Source organism: Heliangelus exortis, chromosome 11 (assembly GCF_036169615.1).
Source record: "Heliangelus exortis chromosome 11, bHelExo1.hap1, whole genome shotgun sequence".
Classification (NCBI taxonomy): Eukaryota; Metazoa; Chordata; class Aves; order Apodiformes; family Trochilidae; genus Heliangelus; species Heliangelus exortis.
In genome coordinates, this window is record NC_092432.1 from 22,001,959 (window position 1) to 22,023,000 (window position 21,042).

General features: G+C 39.0%; 1 protein-coding gene and 1 long non-coding RNA gene across 3 annotated transcripts in view; one reads left to right on the plus strand and one right to left on the minus strand.

Annotated features, from left to right (window-relative positions):
• The window catches only part of SECISBP2L (SECIS binding protein 2 like), a 29,344-nt gene extending 14,802 nt beyond the window's left edge, over positions 1-14,542 (minus strand). The window contains exons 1-7 of one of the 2 annotated variants that reach the window (XM_071755254.1): positions 14,340-14,542; positions 5,015-5,193; positions 3,369-3,693; positions 2,707-2,842; positions 2,024-2,253; positions 1,911-1,935; positions 1,023-1,138 (exon numbers count right to left, since the gene is read on the minus strand). In XM_071755254.1, coding sequence (XP_071611355.1) covers positions 1,023-1,138; positions 1,911-1,935; positions 2,024-2,253; positions 2,707-2,842; positions 3,369-3,693; positions 5,015-5,193; positions 14,340-14,357 — 1,029 coding nt within the window. In that variant the 5' untranslated portion in view covers positions 14,358-14,542. Of the gene's footprint in view, positions 1-1,022; positions 1,139-1,910; positions 1,936-2,023; positions 2,254-2,706; positions 2,843-3,368; positions 3,694-5,014; positions 5,194-13,951; positions 14,043-14,339 lie in introns of those variants that run through there. The other variant, XM_071755256.1, reaches the window with a different exon arrangement.
• A 35-nt stretch (positions 14,543-14,577) lies between these two features.
• LOC139801226 (uncharacterized) lies at positions 14,578-19,368 on the plus strand. Its single transcript, XR_011728102.1, has 2 exons — positions 14,578-15,518; positions 15,730-19,368. It is a non-coding gene; the product is annotated as an uncharacterized lncRNA (long non-coding RNA).
• The last annotated feature ends 1,674 nt before the right edge of the window (positions 19,369-21,042 follow it).

The following is a 21,042-nucleotide window of genomic DNA, read 5'->3' on the forward strand; positions in this document are numbered from 1 at the left end:
GTGCCAGCTTTGTTTCTAAATATCTAAAGTAAGTGCCAGATTTAGAGTCTACACTGAGACTAGATGAAAGGAAATCTGGTTCTTCCTACTCTCCCAATGCCATAGTGACTTCTAAAAGCCTCTAATTTGACTACAGGTTATAATAAGATTCAGAACAGCTACACTGCCAGATACAATGAACAGTGAGCTTCCTTCTATAATAAGCCCACAGATACCAAACAGTAAGATTCAAGACAAATTAATAATTTCACTTAAAAATCTAGACATAAGAAGCTAGCTCACAAAGATCTGCACATATAACACATATATGATAAAGCTCCTACTTCAAGTTCAGCTAATTCTTGTCTGCAGTAAATTGAATAAAACAAAACCTATGATTAGTCAAAGCCAGATGCTTCAGTCTTCTCTGTCCACCTCTGCACCTCCACCCTAATAAAACCAGACTACCAAAATTGGGAGGGCCACCTTCTCATCACATACTCATTATAGAAATACTGCTCCACTTGAAGGAAGTTTCACAAGTTTTAGCATAGAACAACTTAAATTCATTTATTAGTAGTAAGCATGTTAAATAATTTGATATGCTTACATAAATTTAAAAAAGGAAGTTTCAGAGACAACAGGAAGGAGATCAGAGAATTCTAGTTTACCATCATATTTAAAACTTTCTAAAGCAAGTCTGAGATTATTTCTTTTTTTCTGAAGTGTGAATGGATCAAAAACTTAACTGACTTTTCTAAACCCTTGTTGTCTTTTTTTTTCACAACTTACTTTCATATATGAATTTTTTTCCTAGGTATATTCCTGCAACAATCAGGCCCAAGGCAGAACCTTGCCAAGTACATGATTTTTTTTTATTTTATTTATAGTTTTATGATATAGTACTAGCTCAAGAAATACTTCTCATTTACAGTTATCATTTATTATTCTTTGTATGCTAATTTAATAATACATTTCAAATTCTTTATTTGCACATATCACAAGAAAGAGAAATCTTAATTTTAGAACCATTAACAACTTACCTGTGAACTATTTCTTTGCTCAGCTTGCCTTCCACCCCTAGAAAACGTCTGAGTTTTTTCAACCCAAGGTTTCTTTTGAGTTGCCTGGGAATTTACATTAGTCCAACTTACACCATCTGAAAGAGAAGTGTCAGCTATGAAAAAATGAATTGGTGTGGCAGAATGCATCATAACAGTACAGATGCCACCAGTGTCTGCAACACGATTTTGATACAAATTAAGTTCTCTCAAATTTTAATTCTCTGACTATATTTAATTCTGTAGCTATTTCTATAAGCTAGCAGAATTACCTTCATGGAAGAGTCAGATGATGGATATTCAAATTGCCAACAACCAATCACTACAGAGCAGTCAGACAAAGGAACTCTCAGGTTCACTTTGATAACAATTTTCATCCATTCTCAAATAATAGCCACTAGCATTACCCACTACTACCAGACTAATCAAAATATTTGTTCATGTTACAGTACTTCTTTAAAGCTTCTAAAAAAGTATCAGTACTTCTCAAATAGAGAATGATAACTCTTTGGCTCTCATACTATCTAGGTACAAACTGCAGTCCAATAGAGTAAAGAAGCTTCAGGATAAAATACAACAGAAGCACAGCTTTGTCTGAGTGCTTCCATTGGAGTCTCTAGCTTTTTTAATTCTTAGAAGAAAGGCAGCTGTTGATAGATCATTAGTGATAGATACTTTTTCATTCAACAAGCAACAGGGGGTCTTGGTGGAGGTCATGGAAATCACAGGAAAGACACATATTCAGAAGTATTGATCAGTTATGAGTAGCATGCTGGAATTGGTGTGAGAGCTCCTAGCAAGATACAAAGCAAAAATATGAAAGTGACCCAGCCAATTTTTAAGTAGCTCACCAGCTAAGGCAATGCTTACTTGTATTTACGGATGGTTCCACAACCTGAAACAGAAAAAAAAAATCTTTTTTAATTTTCCCCCCCCTCGTGGTCTGTAACATAAAGTTGAGCTACTAACTTATGTTTACATACATTCATTGCACAAGAATCTGTATTTCTTGAAGGCATGGCTGCAGCCTGGTTATTGCCATGCTTAGGACTACAATAGCCACTGTCACTGTCAATGTCTGCTTCACTGGCACCCTGCTCACTGGAGGACTCTGCAGCAGGGTGAGAAGTTCTTCTGCGCCTGCCTTTGGATTTCCAGGGCATTGTAGAGGCACTCTCAGAAAGTGATTTATTAGCTATGTCTGAAGGAAAATCTACAAGAGACAATGAAAATAGAATCACTTGAGAAAATTGTTAAAAGACATGAAAAAATCAGATAAAAAAGGAAAAAAACAGATAAAAAAAAACAAATGGAAAAAATCCAAGTCTTTGTACATGACAACAATATCCTTTTAATAAAGTTAAAATGAGCACTGAATTTTAACCAATTAATTCTAGGTTCAACTATCAATAATCAGCTCCTTCACAAAGAGTCTGGTTTTGACAGTGGCAATGTCTCTACAGGAGTATCGTATAATTTCAACGTTCTGACGTGACATATTGAGTAGCTCTCTGCAACCATAAGCACCTTTTCTTTATTATCTTTTTGATCTGCCAAGATTTCTCTTAAAAGCCACATTTAGACAAGGCCAATCTTCTTTCAGAAAAGACTGTGTGACATGTAGGACTAGCTCTTTTGAACATTCAGAACAGAAGAAAGAAATTACCTGTCTGCTGTGATGCATCAACCAACAAAACAATCTTTGATCTGTTCTCAGGACCTGATGAACTTGTCTCCTTTTGAGTGGCAACATTTTTCACTGGAGGACGTTTACTTTTTATGTGCGTCTGTAACTGCTGTTGCTGTTTTAAAAGATCAGCCAAATATACAAGCAAGTCATATGATTTGACTTCGTAGTTGTAATAAAACAAAGCAATTAAAAGTTCCAATGCTCTCTACAGAAGCAACATGTTGCAAGACGAAATTAAGGAAAATATTCATAGCAATATTTTATTTGTTAACATCTTTCACAGGTTTTTTTCTCCATGAACTGTTGGTTATGATGTAGAAATATCAAAAAAGGTAGAGAATGTATGGATGTACTTCATTCTCTAATGAAGTAATTCTCATCTCAGACCAAACTAGCTGAGAGGCAGTGGAAGGAAGTTTCCCATATTATAAACAGGCTTTATAAACTCTCCAAGTATATTACAACAAAACATCTCTGTAGGCAGAGCTTTGCTACATTCCAATTAACACCTCTTCTGCCCACCTTTCCTTCCATTGATACTGCTGACATACCTACTCTTGTTCAAATGAGATGCATGCTTCCTGTGCAAAGCTATTTCTTTATACAGTTCTACTTATCCTACTAAGAAATGGACTTACTTTTTGAATGACTGGTCCCCTGTTACTGCTTCTGCTCCGCTGACTGGATAACGGGAAGACCTGGCCTGACGGGCTGGGACGTTCAGTGCATTCTGTAGTGACTGTGTTTACTGCATTTGCTGTTGGAAAGGGTGCAGAATATGGGGTAGGGAAAGGATGATAGAAACCCATGACCTGAGCACATGGTGCTGGCATCAGCTGATAATATGTATACTCTGTAGAAACAGGTGGTTGTGCAGATATTATAGGATATGCAAGGTATGGTCCTGCAGGATTCGGGTTGGGTTGCTGCCATCTGATGTCGTTGTTGTATAATGGAAACTGTCTGTAAAATCAAAACCACAGACAGCTGCTCAGTCAGTTTTTCCTTGTCAAGGAGATTCAGACCTCTACCACCCCCTTAAAAAAAAAAAACACAACTCCTTTGTTTCGTGAGCTAATAGCTTTTAGTAACTGCATAACTCGAATTTATTAGGGCTTCTTAAAGATAGCAATTAAATGATTCACAAGCTCACACTACACTAAGTGCAAAAGAGCTATCTTTGTTGATCTCACACTTGCATAAATTTATTAAATTTCTGATATTAAGCTTAGAAATAAAATGTAGGTATTTCCTTTGACAAGTACATCAGAGCCATTACAATTTCACTGTTTTAGACACATATAACCTAAGTATATACCTAAGCTTGCACGAGGCAAGATAACAGACGTGTAGAACAGCAACATTCAACAGATGAGAGCTTCAAAATTTCTATGAAAATGTAGGCCTCAAGAAGCTCACAGGAAAACAAGCATTACAAACCTACCACTGACACCCAGTGTGGAGACTTCTTCCTGTGTTTATTTGTGATACAACATACTACAAGACAACCCCCTCGAAAACTATGCACCCCATTCTATTTCACTTCAAACCCCCAAGAGACCGTCTACACAGAAGCCCAAATAGTGGAGAAAAGAGAATAGGAAAACTAAAAATTTGGGATAATTTTACAGATTTGCAGCAGGCAATTGCAAGAGCATTACTTTTGTTCTTACCCATTCAAGCGCAGCAGTACTAAAGTGCTGTCCTAAGCAAACACTGGCCACATTTTTCAAAACCAAACAGCAATAACTACTTATGTCTTCAACATAAAATAATCAACATTGCAGTTGTGTATTCAGTGAACAACATACTTAGGCTAGAAGAAAGAGGTCCCAAACTCCATGTATTATAACTGATTGTACAAAGAAAACTAAATAGAGCTGCACTCAATACCAAGTGTCAGCTGCATACTGTTTAGCCATGGCAGGATCCAAGTTGGACACTTGGAATCTTCCTTCAGCGTCAGAGATTCAGAGACAGATCTTCTGACTGCCTTGGAAGATGCGAGAGCACAGGAGGTGACTTTGAGAGAGATTTGCACCAGACCTCTGCAGCCAGGGAAAGAGAGGCAGCAAAGAATATGAATAAAGACAAGCAGAGGGAAGGAACTAAGTACAAAAAGACTACAGACAGAGAAACTTCATCCCCAGCCACAAAGGGTCAGAAGTTTAAATACAGCAAACAAAACGAACATACAGTCAACAGTCACTGACTCAAGTATATCAGAAGTTTAAATTCATTTTAAAATAGCCCATCTTCCATGAAGACCGCAGCCAGTTATTACCTATTGGATTGGTTTTCCTGTACAAATGGATAGCAAGTGATCAAGTAGCTAGGGATGGGAGTTGGTTCCATGCCATTAATTCCTCCACTGTCATTAGGAAGCGCCATTGGTATCATCAGTGTTTCTGGACCCTTCTTCTGAGGAATAAATGGTTCTACTTCAGCTGACAGCTTGACATTCTTAAAAAAAAAGACAGTATCATCATTAAATACAATTAAAAATTATCTGAGAAGTTTAGATTCATAAAGCTGTATGGTAATTACCACAAATAGCAGAAGACTACAGGATTTCTGGAATAAACTGAAAGAGGCGAGGTAGAAAACATTCATCCACCCAATTAACACAAGGTGTAATACAGACTAACACAGCACTTTTCTTAACATTTACATTTTCAAAGTGCAATATAAACACTAATTAATTTAAAAGGGACCGGAGTTCAGATCTTGCAGAGGATGCACCAGTCTAAGCACAGCAAGAAGTCAAATTAGCATTGTAGGTGAAGCACAGCTGTGTAGGCTTTGAGAAGTGAAACCACCATATGGAAGAGGTGGTAATGCCTGGCCTGCTCTATAAAAGTGACCACATTCATAGGCAATTATAAAAGATTTCTTTTCAGGAGCAAAACACAAGTTGAATGCTAAAATAAGTGTTGCAACATAAAAGAAACACACATTTCATATGCACAATTTCAACATTTTAATATGTTAAGAATATTTTGTGTGTTAAGTACATTTTGCCATGAAGAAGAAACAGAAATAAGTGTCGAACTGTGCTTTCAAAGGAAGGTATCTCCCCTCATCCTGAAAGCATTCTCAAAACTTCATAAGGAGATTTTACACATACTTCTGGTTATGTACAGAACAGCTGGATCTTATGCTTAAACAATGAAAGTGCTCTATTCAATAAGACAAATGCAAATACAAGGTATACTTGTATTACATTCTATATTCCATTACAAGTTCCATTTCCAAAAGTATCTCTTATTTGTCTCAAATTAGTATTTCATTGAATACCAATTTCTAAGATAATTCTCTCTAAAGCAGGCAAGAACTCCAGAAACTTTTCCTTCCATTTGTCCAAGAAAAAATTCCAACTCCAACAAATAATCTGTACAAGTACGTGCTCTTATTTTATGAGGAGGAGAGCCAGAGGGTTTGATGTGCTGAGCATAGTCTTTTTCACTTTGCCACTACCTGCAGGACCTCCACATAAGCTGAAAAATTAAACAATGTGATCTCTAAAAATATAGCAAGTAGCCCCACATCTGCCACATACTTCCCAGTCCATGTCCTTGCTCAGTATCAAATCCCCAATCCACCCAGAGGCAGCTCTACTGTCCAATATCTGAACCTAGAAAGGTATTTTAAAAACCCCATTTTTTTTTTTTGGTTGTTAAATAATATTCCATTTTTAGTTAGCAGCATGGGGGTGGAGGAAGTGGGAGGGGCAAGTCCAAAAATGTTTTGAAAATACAGTTGTTCAGTCAGTAATAGCAGCCACTTTTACTTGGTGAGTAAGTACTTCAGTGTCTCAGACTGGAAAAGTGAGGGCAAGACCCACTCATGCAGAGTGCTGGATCTTTGTTTAGTTAGTCTGACACACTTACATACAAGAAAATTTAATTACTGAGTAAAAGATAGAATCATAATGAAGTAAATTACTAAGACCATGAGTTACACTGTAATTCACCAAATGAGTTGAAAACCAACTGTTAAGTACTTTGCTGTCATGTACTCTTGGAAAGAGGAGAGGAAAAAAAAAAAGCCCACAGCTGAGACTAAAAGCTCCCTATCTTTAATGAGCATTACATTCCGTATCAAATCATCATAACAACCAGTGACTGATGCATTGTATTTTTATAACATATAATTATTTTCAGCATGTACTACTTATGATTGCAATATGAGGATTCTCTGCCCATTTCAAAAATTAAACTAAAGTTTTTCTCAGTGCATTATTTTCAACTCCAAATATGACACTCAGACATGATATGTCTCCTCAGTTAGAGGAGACAGACATTCTGCAACAGATATCTGGATGACTTACACAAGTGGAATCAAACTCTTCCTACTAAACTGCAGGAATATACACAGTGTCTGCAGCCAATTTAATTTTTACCCTTTCATTACCTAATTGTTAATTCATACTTCATGCAGAATTAACACAAATTGCACCATTAGTGGTTCCTGTAAACATCAGTTCACCAAATAATTTCTACTTGAACAACACTCACTTTTTCCAAATACTGTAAGCCTAACTACAAATGAACTCGACAAACACAAGAGGAAGCTTTCTAAGTGGAACATTGTTTAGGATAGGAGATCACTGTCTGCAGGATGTCTGCAAGTATTGAGATCAAAGTTATATCCTTAACAACTTTGATGGTAGGATATTCTGCAAGCCACAGTGACCAAAGCCAAAACTGTGTATTATTTAACTGGGAACTCAGAAAAAATGTGGAGCAGGGTAGCAAAAAACATGACATATAGAGTCCACATTTATTTTTAATTATTTATTGAGAACCTTCTCTGTGTTCTCTGTCCCTGGAGGTTTTTAAAAAGACTGGATGTGGCACTCAGAGCCATGGTCTGGTAACCACAGTGGCAGTGGATCAAGGGTTGGACTTGATGATCTCAGAGGTCCTTTCCAACCCATCTGATTCTGTGATTCTGTGACTTCTCAAAGTGTGCTGGGAAAGCAGAAATGTTCTTTAAAGCAAAACGAGCCTCTGCTTTTACCATGCTTATGTAGTAAGAACACCAGTCATTTACAGATAAAATTGCAGTGGTAAGAGATCAGAAGTTTTAACAGAATTTTAAAAAACAAAACCAAAACATCTAAAAGATTAATAAAAGGATAAAAGTGGAACTGGAGTGACAGGTAGGGGGAAAAGTATGTCTTAGCAGGTGATAAGGTGCATGCAGTATACCTGTCAAGAAAAGTGTTAAAATTACTGTTCTGAAAAATCTTAGGGCTACAAGCACCAACACAAAAAGTTCACTACCTGCTGTGCATCAAGGTATGCATTACAGTGCAACTACTAAATGCATTTTTCAATCATTAGGTAGTAGGTGAATGTTCTCTCCTTCTACTTTAAATCTTTTTTTCAGCTCCTGAGGTCACAGAGGCACAGCTATGGTGCAGTTGCAGCAGCAACAAATCAAATTGCTCTACCCAGAGCTTAACCTCTGGGCTTGGGCACATCCCTCAGCAGCTGAGGGAATCACCTCTCCTCTGCAAAACACTGAGGGAATCACCTGAATACACAGCACTATGGGGAAAAACACATTCATTAAAACAAACAAAAAACCCCTGTCAAGCACTGATGTACAGCAATCAGGTAATAAGTGACAAATAGCAGCACTCAAATCCCTCCCTGTAAGCAAAGAGGGTTTTTTCATGCTACTCCAAGAATGCCAGGCAAAAATATTTGTGTGAGAATAGATTGTGCTCTGGCTGCCCTACAAACTCAATGGCATAAAATTTAAAGGGAGACACCAAGAGTGGTTCACCCATAGAAAATTCAACAAACTAGGATGAGTGCTTTAGCAATAGGGGATATTCAATGAAGCACTGAACATTTTCAACCAACTAGTCCTAATCTGCTGGTCACCATCTCCCAGCAATACACCAAGTGAACTTCAGCCAAGACACTAATTATAAACCACTCTAGTACTGGCTGGGAAATAATCAAAACATTTTATTTGTCATTCAGGTTGGGACAAGATTCTCTCTTTTAAAGGTCTTTCCTGTTTGGCTGCCTGCTCTTCCCCTGTGCTATTTTGGGATACTAATGCGGAACTACAAAAATCGTTCCTTAACAGCAAGTCACGTGCAGAATGGTTTCATTACAATGACTTTTGTCCTACTGTATTATATCACCATTCAGTATTAATATTATGAGAGAGCAGTCTTCCATATCAAGCATCAGAAAAATGAGATGTAACTGATCAAAGCAGGGGCTGAATGAATCCCGTAAGTAAGGCTGCCATAGCAAAGTATTTCTTGTTATTCATGAAGATAATCTCTACCTTACTTTTCTGTCCAAGTATTCTGGATAAAATTTGATTTATTCACATCTTTTCAGAAAAAAAAAAAAAAAGGATTTTACAACTTCTGGGGTGTGTGTGTGTGTGTGTGTGTGTTTGCTTTTGTTGTGTTTTGCTTGTTTGTTACTTTGTTGGAGTTTTGGGTACATTTTGTTGTTGTTGGTTGTTTTTTAATATAAAAAAACAACACAAGACCACAACACTCTGGTATCACATAACCTTACAAATTTAGAAAAATTTCACTTGATTTATTCTGCTTAGTTTTGCTAGATTCAAACAAGTCAGAGATGTCCAAACTAGAAGTACAACTTTAATGTTTCCTTTCCTGTAGCCCACTCTCTTATCCAGGTAACAATTAACTATTCCTATGACAGAGCAATCGGCTGATATATTTAATTATTGTTTTCTGTACAGCTCATAACATACTTAGCCTACCCATAGTGGCATAATAAAGACACAGGACTGATCCTGCCACTGGTGTGTAACCACAAGCAAACAAAACAAGACAAAGATTTCTCAAAAGCTGAAGAATTTCGGGGAGGCCTCCTACACTTTTCCTATTCTTTACAGAAATGCACTTGTAATACTAATTTATGCTCCAGTTGCTCTCCAACCATTTAGATTTACTCTAGCCTGAACCCATCTTAACATCAGCAAACGTAGAGTCAGACATTAAATAGTTAATACCAAGTAATATGTTTTTAATCAGGCAATCTAAAGGCAAATATTGCAAGACCAAACTTAATTCTATTTTGGAGTGCAACTTATTCATGTTTATTCAACCTTTCACATCACAAAGCTAAACAAAGCTTTTATTGAAACTGACCTTTGATAACTAAGCTCAATTCCAAGTATAAATTTAAGCTACACTGAAACATCAGATTTTCAATCAGCTGCCTATTAATAGAAGCACACTCCTTCAAAATAAAGCAATATTTATAGAGAAGTCTCCTTTGTAGATATTCCTAGTTTCAATTTACAAACTGTTTTGCAATAGGTCATTACATATTTCAGTCCAACAATTACAACTCTTTCAAGACAGCATATATACTGAAGTGACCCTTTGTTTCCTATGTAAAAGCTACTGTAGTATTCAACAGCTGCAAAGACAGAAGATGACACAAGCAGGAACAGACTGGTAAACTCTGTCCTACAGTTATAGCACTGTATGCTTAATCTTAGAAAAGTTTTTGTTCATTGTAGTTTAATGTCATTCAGCATTTTACATTAAATAAGGTCTCTGTCAGCTTGGCCTCTTGGAAGAAAACACTTGGCTGTCAATCTTAACATTTACAGGGTGAGAAAATAAGACACATGTCACATATCAGAGGGTGACAATAAAATCAGCTGTTTTACGTTCTCCAAGTTTGGAAATAAGAAGTCTCATCATAAATGTAAGATAAAAACACAGCTCAAATTACTTTTTTTCTTTAACGTAATCCTACTTTTGAATTTTTAATTTTGTAATTTAAAAGTAATTTTAATAGTAAGACAGGTCACTTTTAATCTATTTTAAGAAAACTTTACAAATATGGAAGTCATTGTTCCTATAATTAGTTGCTTCTAAGTGGCAGATACTTCAGGAATGGTAAATATGCAGTCCAACTGGAAACACCAGCAGCAGGCCATTGAACAAAGCACAAAATTCAATCCTCCCTATTTAGATTAAACATGATATTCAATACAACACTTAAAGAAAATACACTACAATGTCAGTCTTTCCCTTTTCCCTTGGCTCGTAACAAGGGAACGATGCATAACTGTCCTAGCTTTCACAGAAGAAAGTGCCAAGCTCAGGATATAACAAAGATAAGTAAAACAATTTTTCTGTATCTGTAGAAAAAAAGCAAGTGGCACATTTAAACTCAAAACTGGAATATTCTAGAAAAAAATAAAATACAAAGTTTGTTCAAAGATAAAAGCTGCCAATTGTATCCTCTTCACTTATCTAGTTTACCCATTTAACAGTACATACAGACTTCTAAACTCACACTACCAGGTAACATTTGTAATAACATTTGAGTGCTTTGTAGCCTACATACTAAAAAGTGTTAATACAAACCATCCGTGTCAATCAGCTTCCTCATCTCCACAAACAAGTCAGTGATCAATAAATTTGTGATCAAAAAGTTAAAATATTATTGACTTAATGTGAACTCTTTAAGTCACCAGAGATTATGTTCTACCAAGAACATTATAGAAAACTCCTACAAAACCAAAATTTTTCTGCACTTTCAAGGTTCTAAAGACAGCAACATGCAAAACATATAGAACAGGAAAATTGACCCTTTCTGGTTTGTCTCAGCTGAAAATTCTGTCAAGGGTAGGAAACACTGAAAAAAAACTGGACAGAATAAAGAACATAAAATATTGATCAAAATCTACTACTCCAGCAAGTATGTTATCAAGCCAACTGTTGAATGGTCAAGAATAGTAGAGCCAAGCAGAACAGCCTGTCTTTAAGCAATACTAATACAAAACACAGGTGATTGATTTTGCAACTTCACCTGATTTCTCAATTGCACTAATGGAACCAAATCTCCTAATCATAAGGCAAGACAAATGTATAACACTTAAATCAAAGCACAGCAGTACCTTTGAGGAGGGAAGTCTTCTCTTTAGTTTTCTACCACAACCAACTTCAATAAGAAGTACCAGAGGTCACATACTGAGCTTTTTTTCCTCTCCTACAGAAAAATAGCCTACACTTCACTGCTGAAACCAATTCACTTTTTAGTGGGAACAGTTTTAGTTCTAGTGTAGACAGAAGTGAACTTCCACAGCCACCACAAAAATCTTAATATATCCTATCTTTATTGTTTTTAAACAGCTTCATTATATTTTCTTCTACATCAGCATCCAAAAATAACACTGACAGCATTATAACAAGCAAAGCCATATCAAAATTTAAGTAACAGAAACTTGAAGGGCAATCTACAAGTGACATCTTTTTGCCATTTAGGGGTCCAAATGTTCTTGGTGCATGACATCTCATATTGATTTACTGCACCAACACCCCAAAGCTCTGTTCAAAGACATTCCCCATCAAAAACATTTGCCATCCCCCTTTGTTCATGAAATGATATATTTTAAATGTAACTCAACATTCCTGCTCCCTCATATTCCAATCCTATAGTAGTTATTCCCATCAGCATGTACAATTACCATATAGTGGCTAAGAAAGCATTCTGGGGGGATGGGGAGAAAAAGTTAAGTACTGTTAACACACATCTGCATACCTTAGTATTCATTTATCAGATGCCATGCAATACAGGTGCAGAAACCAACCTAAATCAAAGAAAACATAGGACAGCACCCAAATCTGATGTAACCTTACCAAACACTACACTGGTAAAGGAGATTACGTTCAACTCTTGCAGCACAAAAGGTTTAAAAACCAAAACATTTAGAGAACTCCTAATCAAGATGCTTCTGTATAATGAGAAGACAAAAGCAGCAAGATACTTGAATCATTTTACAAACTCACCAGGTATTAATTATTTGCCTAGAAGCCTAGAGGGATAAGGAACCAACAGGACTAGATATGCTGCAAACAACAAACAAGAAGATGGTTCCTGCTTCAAAGAGCTCAGCTGCACTTCCAAGTTGAAATACTGCACTTAGTTAAGACAATCACAAGAAGTCAACACTTTACACTGTGAATAACACAATGATTCTCAGCTTTCATGAACTATTTCCAATGAAAGGAGAAGGGTTTGATAAGGCATGTGTGTGAACCTCTGGAAAGAAGAGCTAGAACAACAAGGAATAAATATTTCAAACTGTAGTGCAGTACTAATGAGAGATGAACCAAAGTGGGGGGGGGGGAGGTGTGAAAAACCACACAACAATTCCCAATATTTTAAAACAGAAAGCAGACCATACTAGTAATGTAATATAATGTAAATTTCACAGAACCACATCAGCTTTTCTACAGGAAGGCAAATAAGAAAGCACAAAAAAGAGTTTCAAATCATTATCACCCCAGAAAGCCTGATAAGACAGACACAGTGGGAGCCACACTGTAATAAGATACACTGCTCACTAACTTTCTCAGACACATGTTCAAAATAAAAAGCACTTTATCTTTATAGTGTGTATTCTATCGATATCTACTTTGCTCCAGGAGCTTGTATTATTTTATTAACCCTAGTATTAGAACCCCTGCACATGCCAAAGCTAGAAACTACAAAAACAGTGCAATAATTTTCGAATTTTCAATACATTCCTCTGAAGCACAAGCTCACAACTAAGATCAGGTTGTTATGGATCATAACATCCACTTCAGATACATCTTTCACCTCCCAATGATGAAACATTTTATTGCATATATGTAACAAATCATATGGACTTATAAGTGCCAGCTTAAATTTCTCCATACCTACAACCTGAAGGGTCTTCAGAACAATGCAAACCGATTACCTTGACAACACCAAGTTAAACGCCGAAAAAAATAACAACTTGTTGAATCAGTGAGCTATGCCTAACTCTTTCCCAAACAGGTAACCAGCCGAGGCCATCAGCTATGTCCTAACACTGAAAACCTCAACCCAAACCCGGTATTCACAGTATTTCAACAAGACCAACATGTCTCTCACGCTGCGAAGTTCTCCAGAAGCCTGTTCTACTGACGAGGCAGGTTCAAATTTAATGTCACTAAATGCACTTATTCCATAGGCTTAAAACAAAGCCTGAAGGAAGAGGAGGGAGAAGGCCAAAATGGAGCTTTACATCCCTTTGCCAACAGCAAGGGGAGAAGCCCAAGGCTTCCCAGACGGAGCAAGCCCAGTCTCGGCGGGGCTGGGGTCGGGCTCTGCCTGCCGCCCCCGGGGGAGCCCGGCGCCCCGCCTGCCGCCCCAGCAGAGGGCACGGAGCCCGCCTTACCAACCCGGCCAGCACACGCCGAGCTCCCGCTCCCAACCTTGAAAACGCCCCTAGGAGCCTTCCTTCAGCGGGGAGGTACGGCAGCCCCCTCCCTTCACGACCGGTCCCGGTTCCCCCCGCACCGCAAGCCTCGGCAGGCCGCGAGCCGCGCCCTGCTCCTCCGCTCGGGGCTGCTGCCTGACGGGACGGGCCTGACGGACGCGGGTCTGACAGAACCGGGCCGCCGCCCCAGCGCTGCGCTCCGTTGTGTTCTCTTGCGTTGCGTTCCCGTTCCTCTTCCCCTCCCTCCCCGCCGCTCGCCCCCTCCCTCACCGCGGCGCCGGGGCGTCCCTGCCCCCTCCCGCCGCAGCTGTTTACGGCTCCGCTCAGCGCCGAGCCCGCCCCCCCCGCACCTTGTCGGCTTTGTCCATGGCTCCAGCTGGGCTGGGCGGCGGCTCTAATAAGGACGGCGGAGAGTCCGAGCCGCCGTCTCCTCCATGGCGTTCACTTCCACCGCCGGGCTCCCGCACGCACCCGGAGCGGCGTTGCCCCGTTCGCAGCTATCACGGAAACCGAGCCCGGCTACGCCACGGCCGGGGGCGGGCAGGGGAGGGGGAACGGCGGCGGGGCGGGGGAGGCGGGGAGGGATCATCTGGGACGGAAGCCGGGCGGGCTCAGGCCTCGCCGAGTGGAGTCGGTTCCGTTCAGGCGTGTGGCCGTGCTGTCAGGTGTCCCCTTCCCGGTGGCTTTCCGGGCCGTGTTGCGACCACCCGAAAACAAACGAGGCCGTGACTTGAACGAATTGGTCAAAGTTAAACGGAGCGCAGGGCTGTGTTCTTCTCCCCGTGCCAGACCGTCGCGTACGCAGCGCTTCTGTCCGCAACGTGTGAGGGCGGCAGGTGCATTGCGGGCCCGCTCTCCTCTGGGGCGGTGTCGGGGGAGTTTCGGTGCCCTTGAAATTATCTGGAACATAAAACAAAATTTAAAAAAATCTGTGATTTATTTAGAGGCATAAATCTAAAAACGTCGCACGTGCGTCTTGAGCACAGGGCCCCGCTGTGTGGAGGATCAGGGTCCGGGCCCCGCCGCCGCCCCCGGCCCTCGGTACAGACGGGCCCGGCCCAGCCGCTCGGAGCCGCGAGTGACCAGGTCGCTGCCATTACAGGAGGGGAATACAAAGACGTGGGGTTTGGAACAGCTCCTGTGACGTTTCTTTTATTGATTTTGCTGTCCTGGTTTTAACTGGTGTTTAATTCTCGTGGGTGAAGTCAGCGAGTCTGCAAGCCAGTGCTGCCGAAAGACGTGCGCTCAGTACACCTCAGGGAACGTTCCTCTCGTTCACCAAGATAGTATGTCTGGTGCCTGGGCTTTAGCAGAAATCAAGCATGATGTATTTGCAGCTCGACTGATCATGTTTTATCAGCATTCCTTAATCATGGCAAGGGGAAAAAAGTAATTTAGACTGAAGTACCACTGTAAAAGAAATATGCAAAGGATATCCTGGAGCAAACTCTTAAGCATGTTATTAATACAAGAAGCAGATTTCTCGTTGATAGAGGTTCTTGTGAGGAATGGCCAAGTCAGAGGAAAAAGTAAGCAATCCTGCATCTGAATTGGACAGAGCTTAAACTACCAAAAAGTCTCAACAGCACAATCTTGCTAGATCTTCCTACTTTTAACCTTTTTTAAAAATTATTTCATCTTTCCCAACTTATGTTAATTGTGCTATTTAACAATTTGTCCAACTTTATAAAAATTTTATCTCTTGGATCAATCTATGTAATCCCTTTGCATTTTTTTTAGAGTTGTTCTTCACGCCCAAATGTTGTTACGTAACGTGGTGTTAAGATGGCTGTGATACTGCACCCTAAGATCTCATCTTGCAAACAGATGACATGAGCAGAATTTGTGAGTACTGTCACTGCTGCGTCCATCCACATTAGCAGGATCACCATCTAAGTGTAATTTTTGCCTAGATGTCTGCAACAGTACTTTTCTGTGACTTTGTGTTTTCATAGGATTGCAGCCAACAATGGGATCATATGGGAGAGGGTGAAGTTGTAATCCCAGTTAATTTAGATATAGGATTTCTGTTAACTTTAGTCAGGACAGTGTAGTCAGGACTACAAATGAAGAGGAGGGCTACTGCAGCACCCCAAGTGATACAGAAACCTCATCTTAGATTGAGAAGCTGCAGCAGTTGTACACTTTGTATATGCTTTTAACGAGGTTACATAGCCAGCAGTACTAAAACAAGTGCTCATAACCCTACGCAGACATTTCAAGGTGGTAACACACATTAATCCGAGGTTATGATGCTATGTTCCCAGACACTTTTACACAATTACATTTGTTATTTCAACACAAATAGTCATGAAAGTAAAACTTGGGATTAAGCTGGTTATATCAAGAGATTTCTGCTGATGCAATGGAACAGTGTTTCATCAGTCATTGATGAACTTCAATAGGAGATACGAATCTACAGGTAATTATGAAACATAAAATAAGCCACCTAAACTTAATCTTTGTAATCTTTGTATTTTATTCCCAATAGTTGAATGTGTCTTGCTTATTTGTGCAAAATAGGCTGACTTATTTAAAACCTAGTCACTTTTCATCTCCCAAGTAATGTGGGAGAACTTGCCTGACTGGACAGAAAACAGTGAAAAAATCCCACTGAAACAACTAGAACAATTGTCTTCTTGTATTAGCACACCAACATTTTAGTGTGGAATGCAGCTTAATTTGTCCAAATTGGTGCTGACCACAGAATATATATGATGACATTTGCTTAAGATAGTTGCTGTATTTTTAAAAAAATAATGACTCATTATGGCAAGGCTGTTCATTATGAAATCCTTTGTTTGTTCCAGAGACACATACCAACAGAAAGGTCACACTTGAAAGGGCTGTTATGCATACTTAAACAACAATAACAAGAGGTTCTAAGATCTAAATTGGGCAGTGATTAAATAGACACCAGATCTACATAAATCTGTACAATATATACCATACACAAAGTCAGGCTGGGTGACCTGGGTGGCCATTCGGGTGAAAAGGACTCAAGTCTCCCATAAAATTTAACTCTGTGTTACCACCAAAAGAAAAACATACCAAAGCACTTAGAACCAGTTATGTTAGATCCTCTATCCACAGCTATCACAATATACCAGGGTATCTTGTTACCTCACCATCATCTTGATCAAGCATTGTGTAAGAGAACTCAACAGTGTTAACACTCCTTAAGGAAGCCATAATTTTTTTAAAAACCCTGTTCAATTTGAACACGCTGGTAATTGCAGTAGCTGGGTTTGATTATTTAGTCCTAAGAGTCCAGTGCTCAAATCTGGCAGTTTGCAAACAATTATTGCTACTTTTTTATCATGACATGAAGTAAACAAGCAAATAGTTTGAAAGCCAAAATGATCCTTGAAACTGATGATGAAACTAGCAGGTGCTCACTAGGGTTTTGCTATTAAGTTGTGGGTTTGTCGCTGCATCCACTGGATAGCGGAGACAGCCTTCCTGAATACAATGGAGGACACAGACCAAATAAAGAAGAAAATCTAGGTCAACACAAAAATTAGAAATGAAGTCTAAACCAAAATATCTCAGAAGTATGGAAAGGCACTAATGACTTAATTCAGAATTAAAATCACAGGATTACACGGAAATCTAACAGCATGTGTGGCTACTCATGCTCTCTACTTACATAGACTGTTTACATCTAGTGGGTTAAAAGTCCTACAAACCATGTAAGGATGCTTACAGCTTCTTATATTGAGAGCTTAATTGCACTGGCATGGAAATATGCAATAAGGGTTGCTCATAACGCCCTCCTTCACCCCAAGGTCTAAGCAGGCTGAGACTGAGTTCCACACAGCACTCGCTGCCTGAATGTGGACCCCAACAGCAGTAGCAGGTTTGGAGGCTGCCACAGTGAGCAAGTGGAAGAGACAGCAGGAATGAAGCTGCCTCCAAGACGACAGTTTTAGTGGCCTGGAACTAAAATCTTCAACATAATTATACAGAAAACAAAGTATATCGTGGCAAATAAGTCTTTGTGTCTGATGTGGGGAGATACAACATGTACCATCCTGCACAGGCAGCTAGGAGCAGATGCAACAGGAACATAGTGCAGCCAGAGTGAGAACTACTCCATGAATCTGGGAATCACGATTCCGATAGCAACACGCGATTACTACCTGGCAGCAGCCAGAGTGAGCCCAGCACTCCCACTGAGAGCAGCTGCCAAGTGCCAGCAGAGCAGATACTGACTTGCAACTTCTTGTAATAGAGCCAGGAAGGGATTATTAGCCTTTACTCTTGCTGTAATGCTTAGTTATTACATCTAAAATTTAGTGCTAAATATGTAATTATTATAATGCAGATGCAGTTTGCAATCTACCTTTCCACAGATTTAGAAGAATTTAAGCTGTGATACTCCTGTCTGTCAATATTTTAATTAACACTTAACTATGACTAGCTGTAATGTAGTGTTTTATCTGGTTCTAAAATATTTTTAGCACTTTGAAAATAATAAAGTAACAGCTGAGCTTTTATTTTTAAAGTGGTAACAATTTAATTCAAATAACTGCTGTATTTTTGAGAAAGCCAGAAGTACTGTCCAGAGTGATGTCATTTCATGCTTAATCTATACATATGCAACTAATGATCAAATAAATTAGTTCACCACTCCTCAAAAAAAAAAAAAGGTGAAAATACAGTCTTTGAATACAAACATAATGTTTCATAGCTGACAACTTCTAAGGAATTATTAAAAAATCAGTGTTTATATTGTTATAATGATATTCTGCCAGGTACATTTCAGCTGCCTTACTTTTTTTCTGTTCCTTTTACTTTTTTTGCTGCTCAATATATTTCTAAGCCTATTTAAAATAAAAGGAAAACTAAATCCTCTCTACACTGGTCTCAGATCCAGTCCTTTAGAGAAGGGCTTTGAGATGTGAAAAGAATGCATTCTGCCAAAGTATGTTTGATAACCAATACTAATGAAAAAAAATCTAAAATGTATGCAAGACATAGCACCTTCGTCTCCCAGCTTTCACCTGCATGATGTTGTTTTAATGCATAAGCTGCCAACAGCTTAAAAAAAAGGATTTATATATAGACAGTTTAATCACTATTGTCATCTTACGTAAGATTACTACAGCTATTAAAATGTTCTTTTGCAAACAGTGTTTGTTATTGGTATTAGGTAAGATGCCAGTTTGTCTTGTACCAAGAGCAACAAGAGGTATATGGAAACATCCAAAAAGTTGTGGAATTCATGGCTCTGACAATAAATGACAATTGCAGAAGTTTAATGATTTGAACTGCAACTGGAGAATGCACTGAGGCTGCTCAGCATTTCTTAAACTACCTGCAGTGCAATGATGTCATTTGAAAAAATAAAATAAAACATTCACCCTCTTCCTTCAACTGATTATTCACTTTTCCTAGGAGGCAGAAGTGACACCAGAGCCAGACCTGCTAGGGACCAAGTGAGCTGTAGCAACTATCAGCAATTTCTGCAGCAGTTGTATGACAACACAGCTCCCCTGTACTTCCCTGCAGACAATTCTCATCTTCTACCATAATCATTATGAGAATTCAGAAAAGGGGCAGAATCCCTTAGGGATTATATAAATCTTCATTATGTGCCTAGAGCACAGATGCTAAGGCACTGTATGCATGAGTAAGGACTAAAGCATGCCAAAACACACACCAATTTATTAGAGGTAGACTGACACTTTTTCAAGCTAAAACCACATTGCTAGCCCTCACTATTCAAACTGATAGTCCTTCACCAGCTGGACCAGTCCCACTAACAATTAGTCCTTCACAACAAAAAAAATAAAACAAGGGGACAAGAGGGATAGAACAAGATTTAGTGCAGTGTTCCCATTTCCTTCTTGAAAAATCCAAACATGCCTCCCCAGCAGACATAGCTGGGATGGAAAAGGTTACACCAGTTATAACAGACAAAGTCAAGATGATTTTTTTTTTTTAAAGTGGTAATAAGTTTACAAGCAGTTCCCTTTTTTCCCCTCCTCCAGAAGGGAGTAGCTGTCCCTTCCCACAGAAAGGGTGTCAGGAAATAGCAGAGAAAGCAAACATGCTGAAATAGCTGTCACTGCCCCTTGTCCCCATGGGATGGAGAGCCTTGAAATAGCTGTCACAGGGCCCTGACCCCATGGAAGAACCTTGCAAGGCTGGCTACCCAAATTAGAGTCTCTGGGTCTGTAGATAAAGGTCCCAATTACTGTGCAGAATCTAAGTTCAACTTCACATCACCAGATCGTAGTGGAATTTTCAGAGTAAAAACTATTTTATACACACAGCACTGTAAGGAAACAAAATATGAACAATGTGCTTTAGTAAATGTTAACTACAGATTTCATGAAGGAAAAAGAGTTTGCATAAAAAGTAATTTTAGTTTATATTTTACTATTATTTGAAGTAAGTAGATAAACTAGAAACACCTATTGGTAACAAATACGCATCAGTGAAAGAGAAATGCCCACCCAGGATTCAGCATCATGCTGCTTGTGCAACACATGAAGTTTTACTGTGTTAAAAAATGTAAAAAAAAAAAAAAAAAAAATCACTTGTCTTGACAACTGCAGAGCAAAATAATATTCTAAAGGGCATAACTATCTATCCTTCAGATGCAAGTTAATTTTATCCTATTTAATTATACACTGTTACCAATTTAAATCCTGCCCTAGAACATTGAGTTTACCATGCTCTCTTGCATGTATGTGATGGAAGTGTGTCATTTATTAGGCTTTTCCATTATTTTTGAGGTGGTGTTAAATGCTCTACATATATATTTTTTCCTTCTACTATAGCAATGACTCTGCGTGGCACTGCTTTGTACTCTATTATACCAAACCTTCAGGTTTAAAATGGAGTACTAGCAGTTACAGAAGTGGTCCAAAAAAAAATTCTTCCTGCATTTCTGAGACTTGCAAGAGAATTTTTCTGTCAACTGCAGACAAACTGCTACAAGAAAAAAAGCTCATGCGGTTGGTGCTGCAGCTGATCCATTTTAAAATCCATCTGATGATCCCAAAGGGCATGAAAGGCCTACTGTGTGGTAGGACTTCAGGA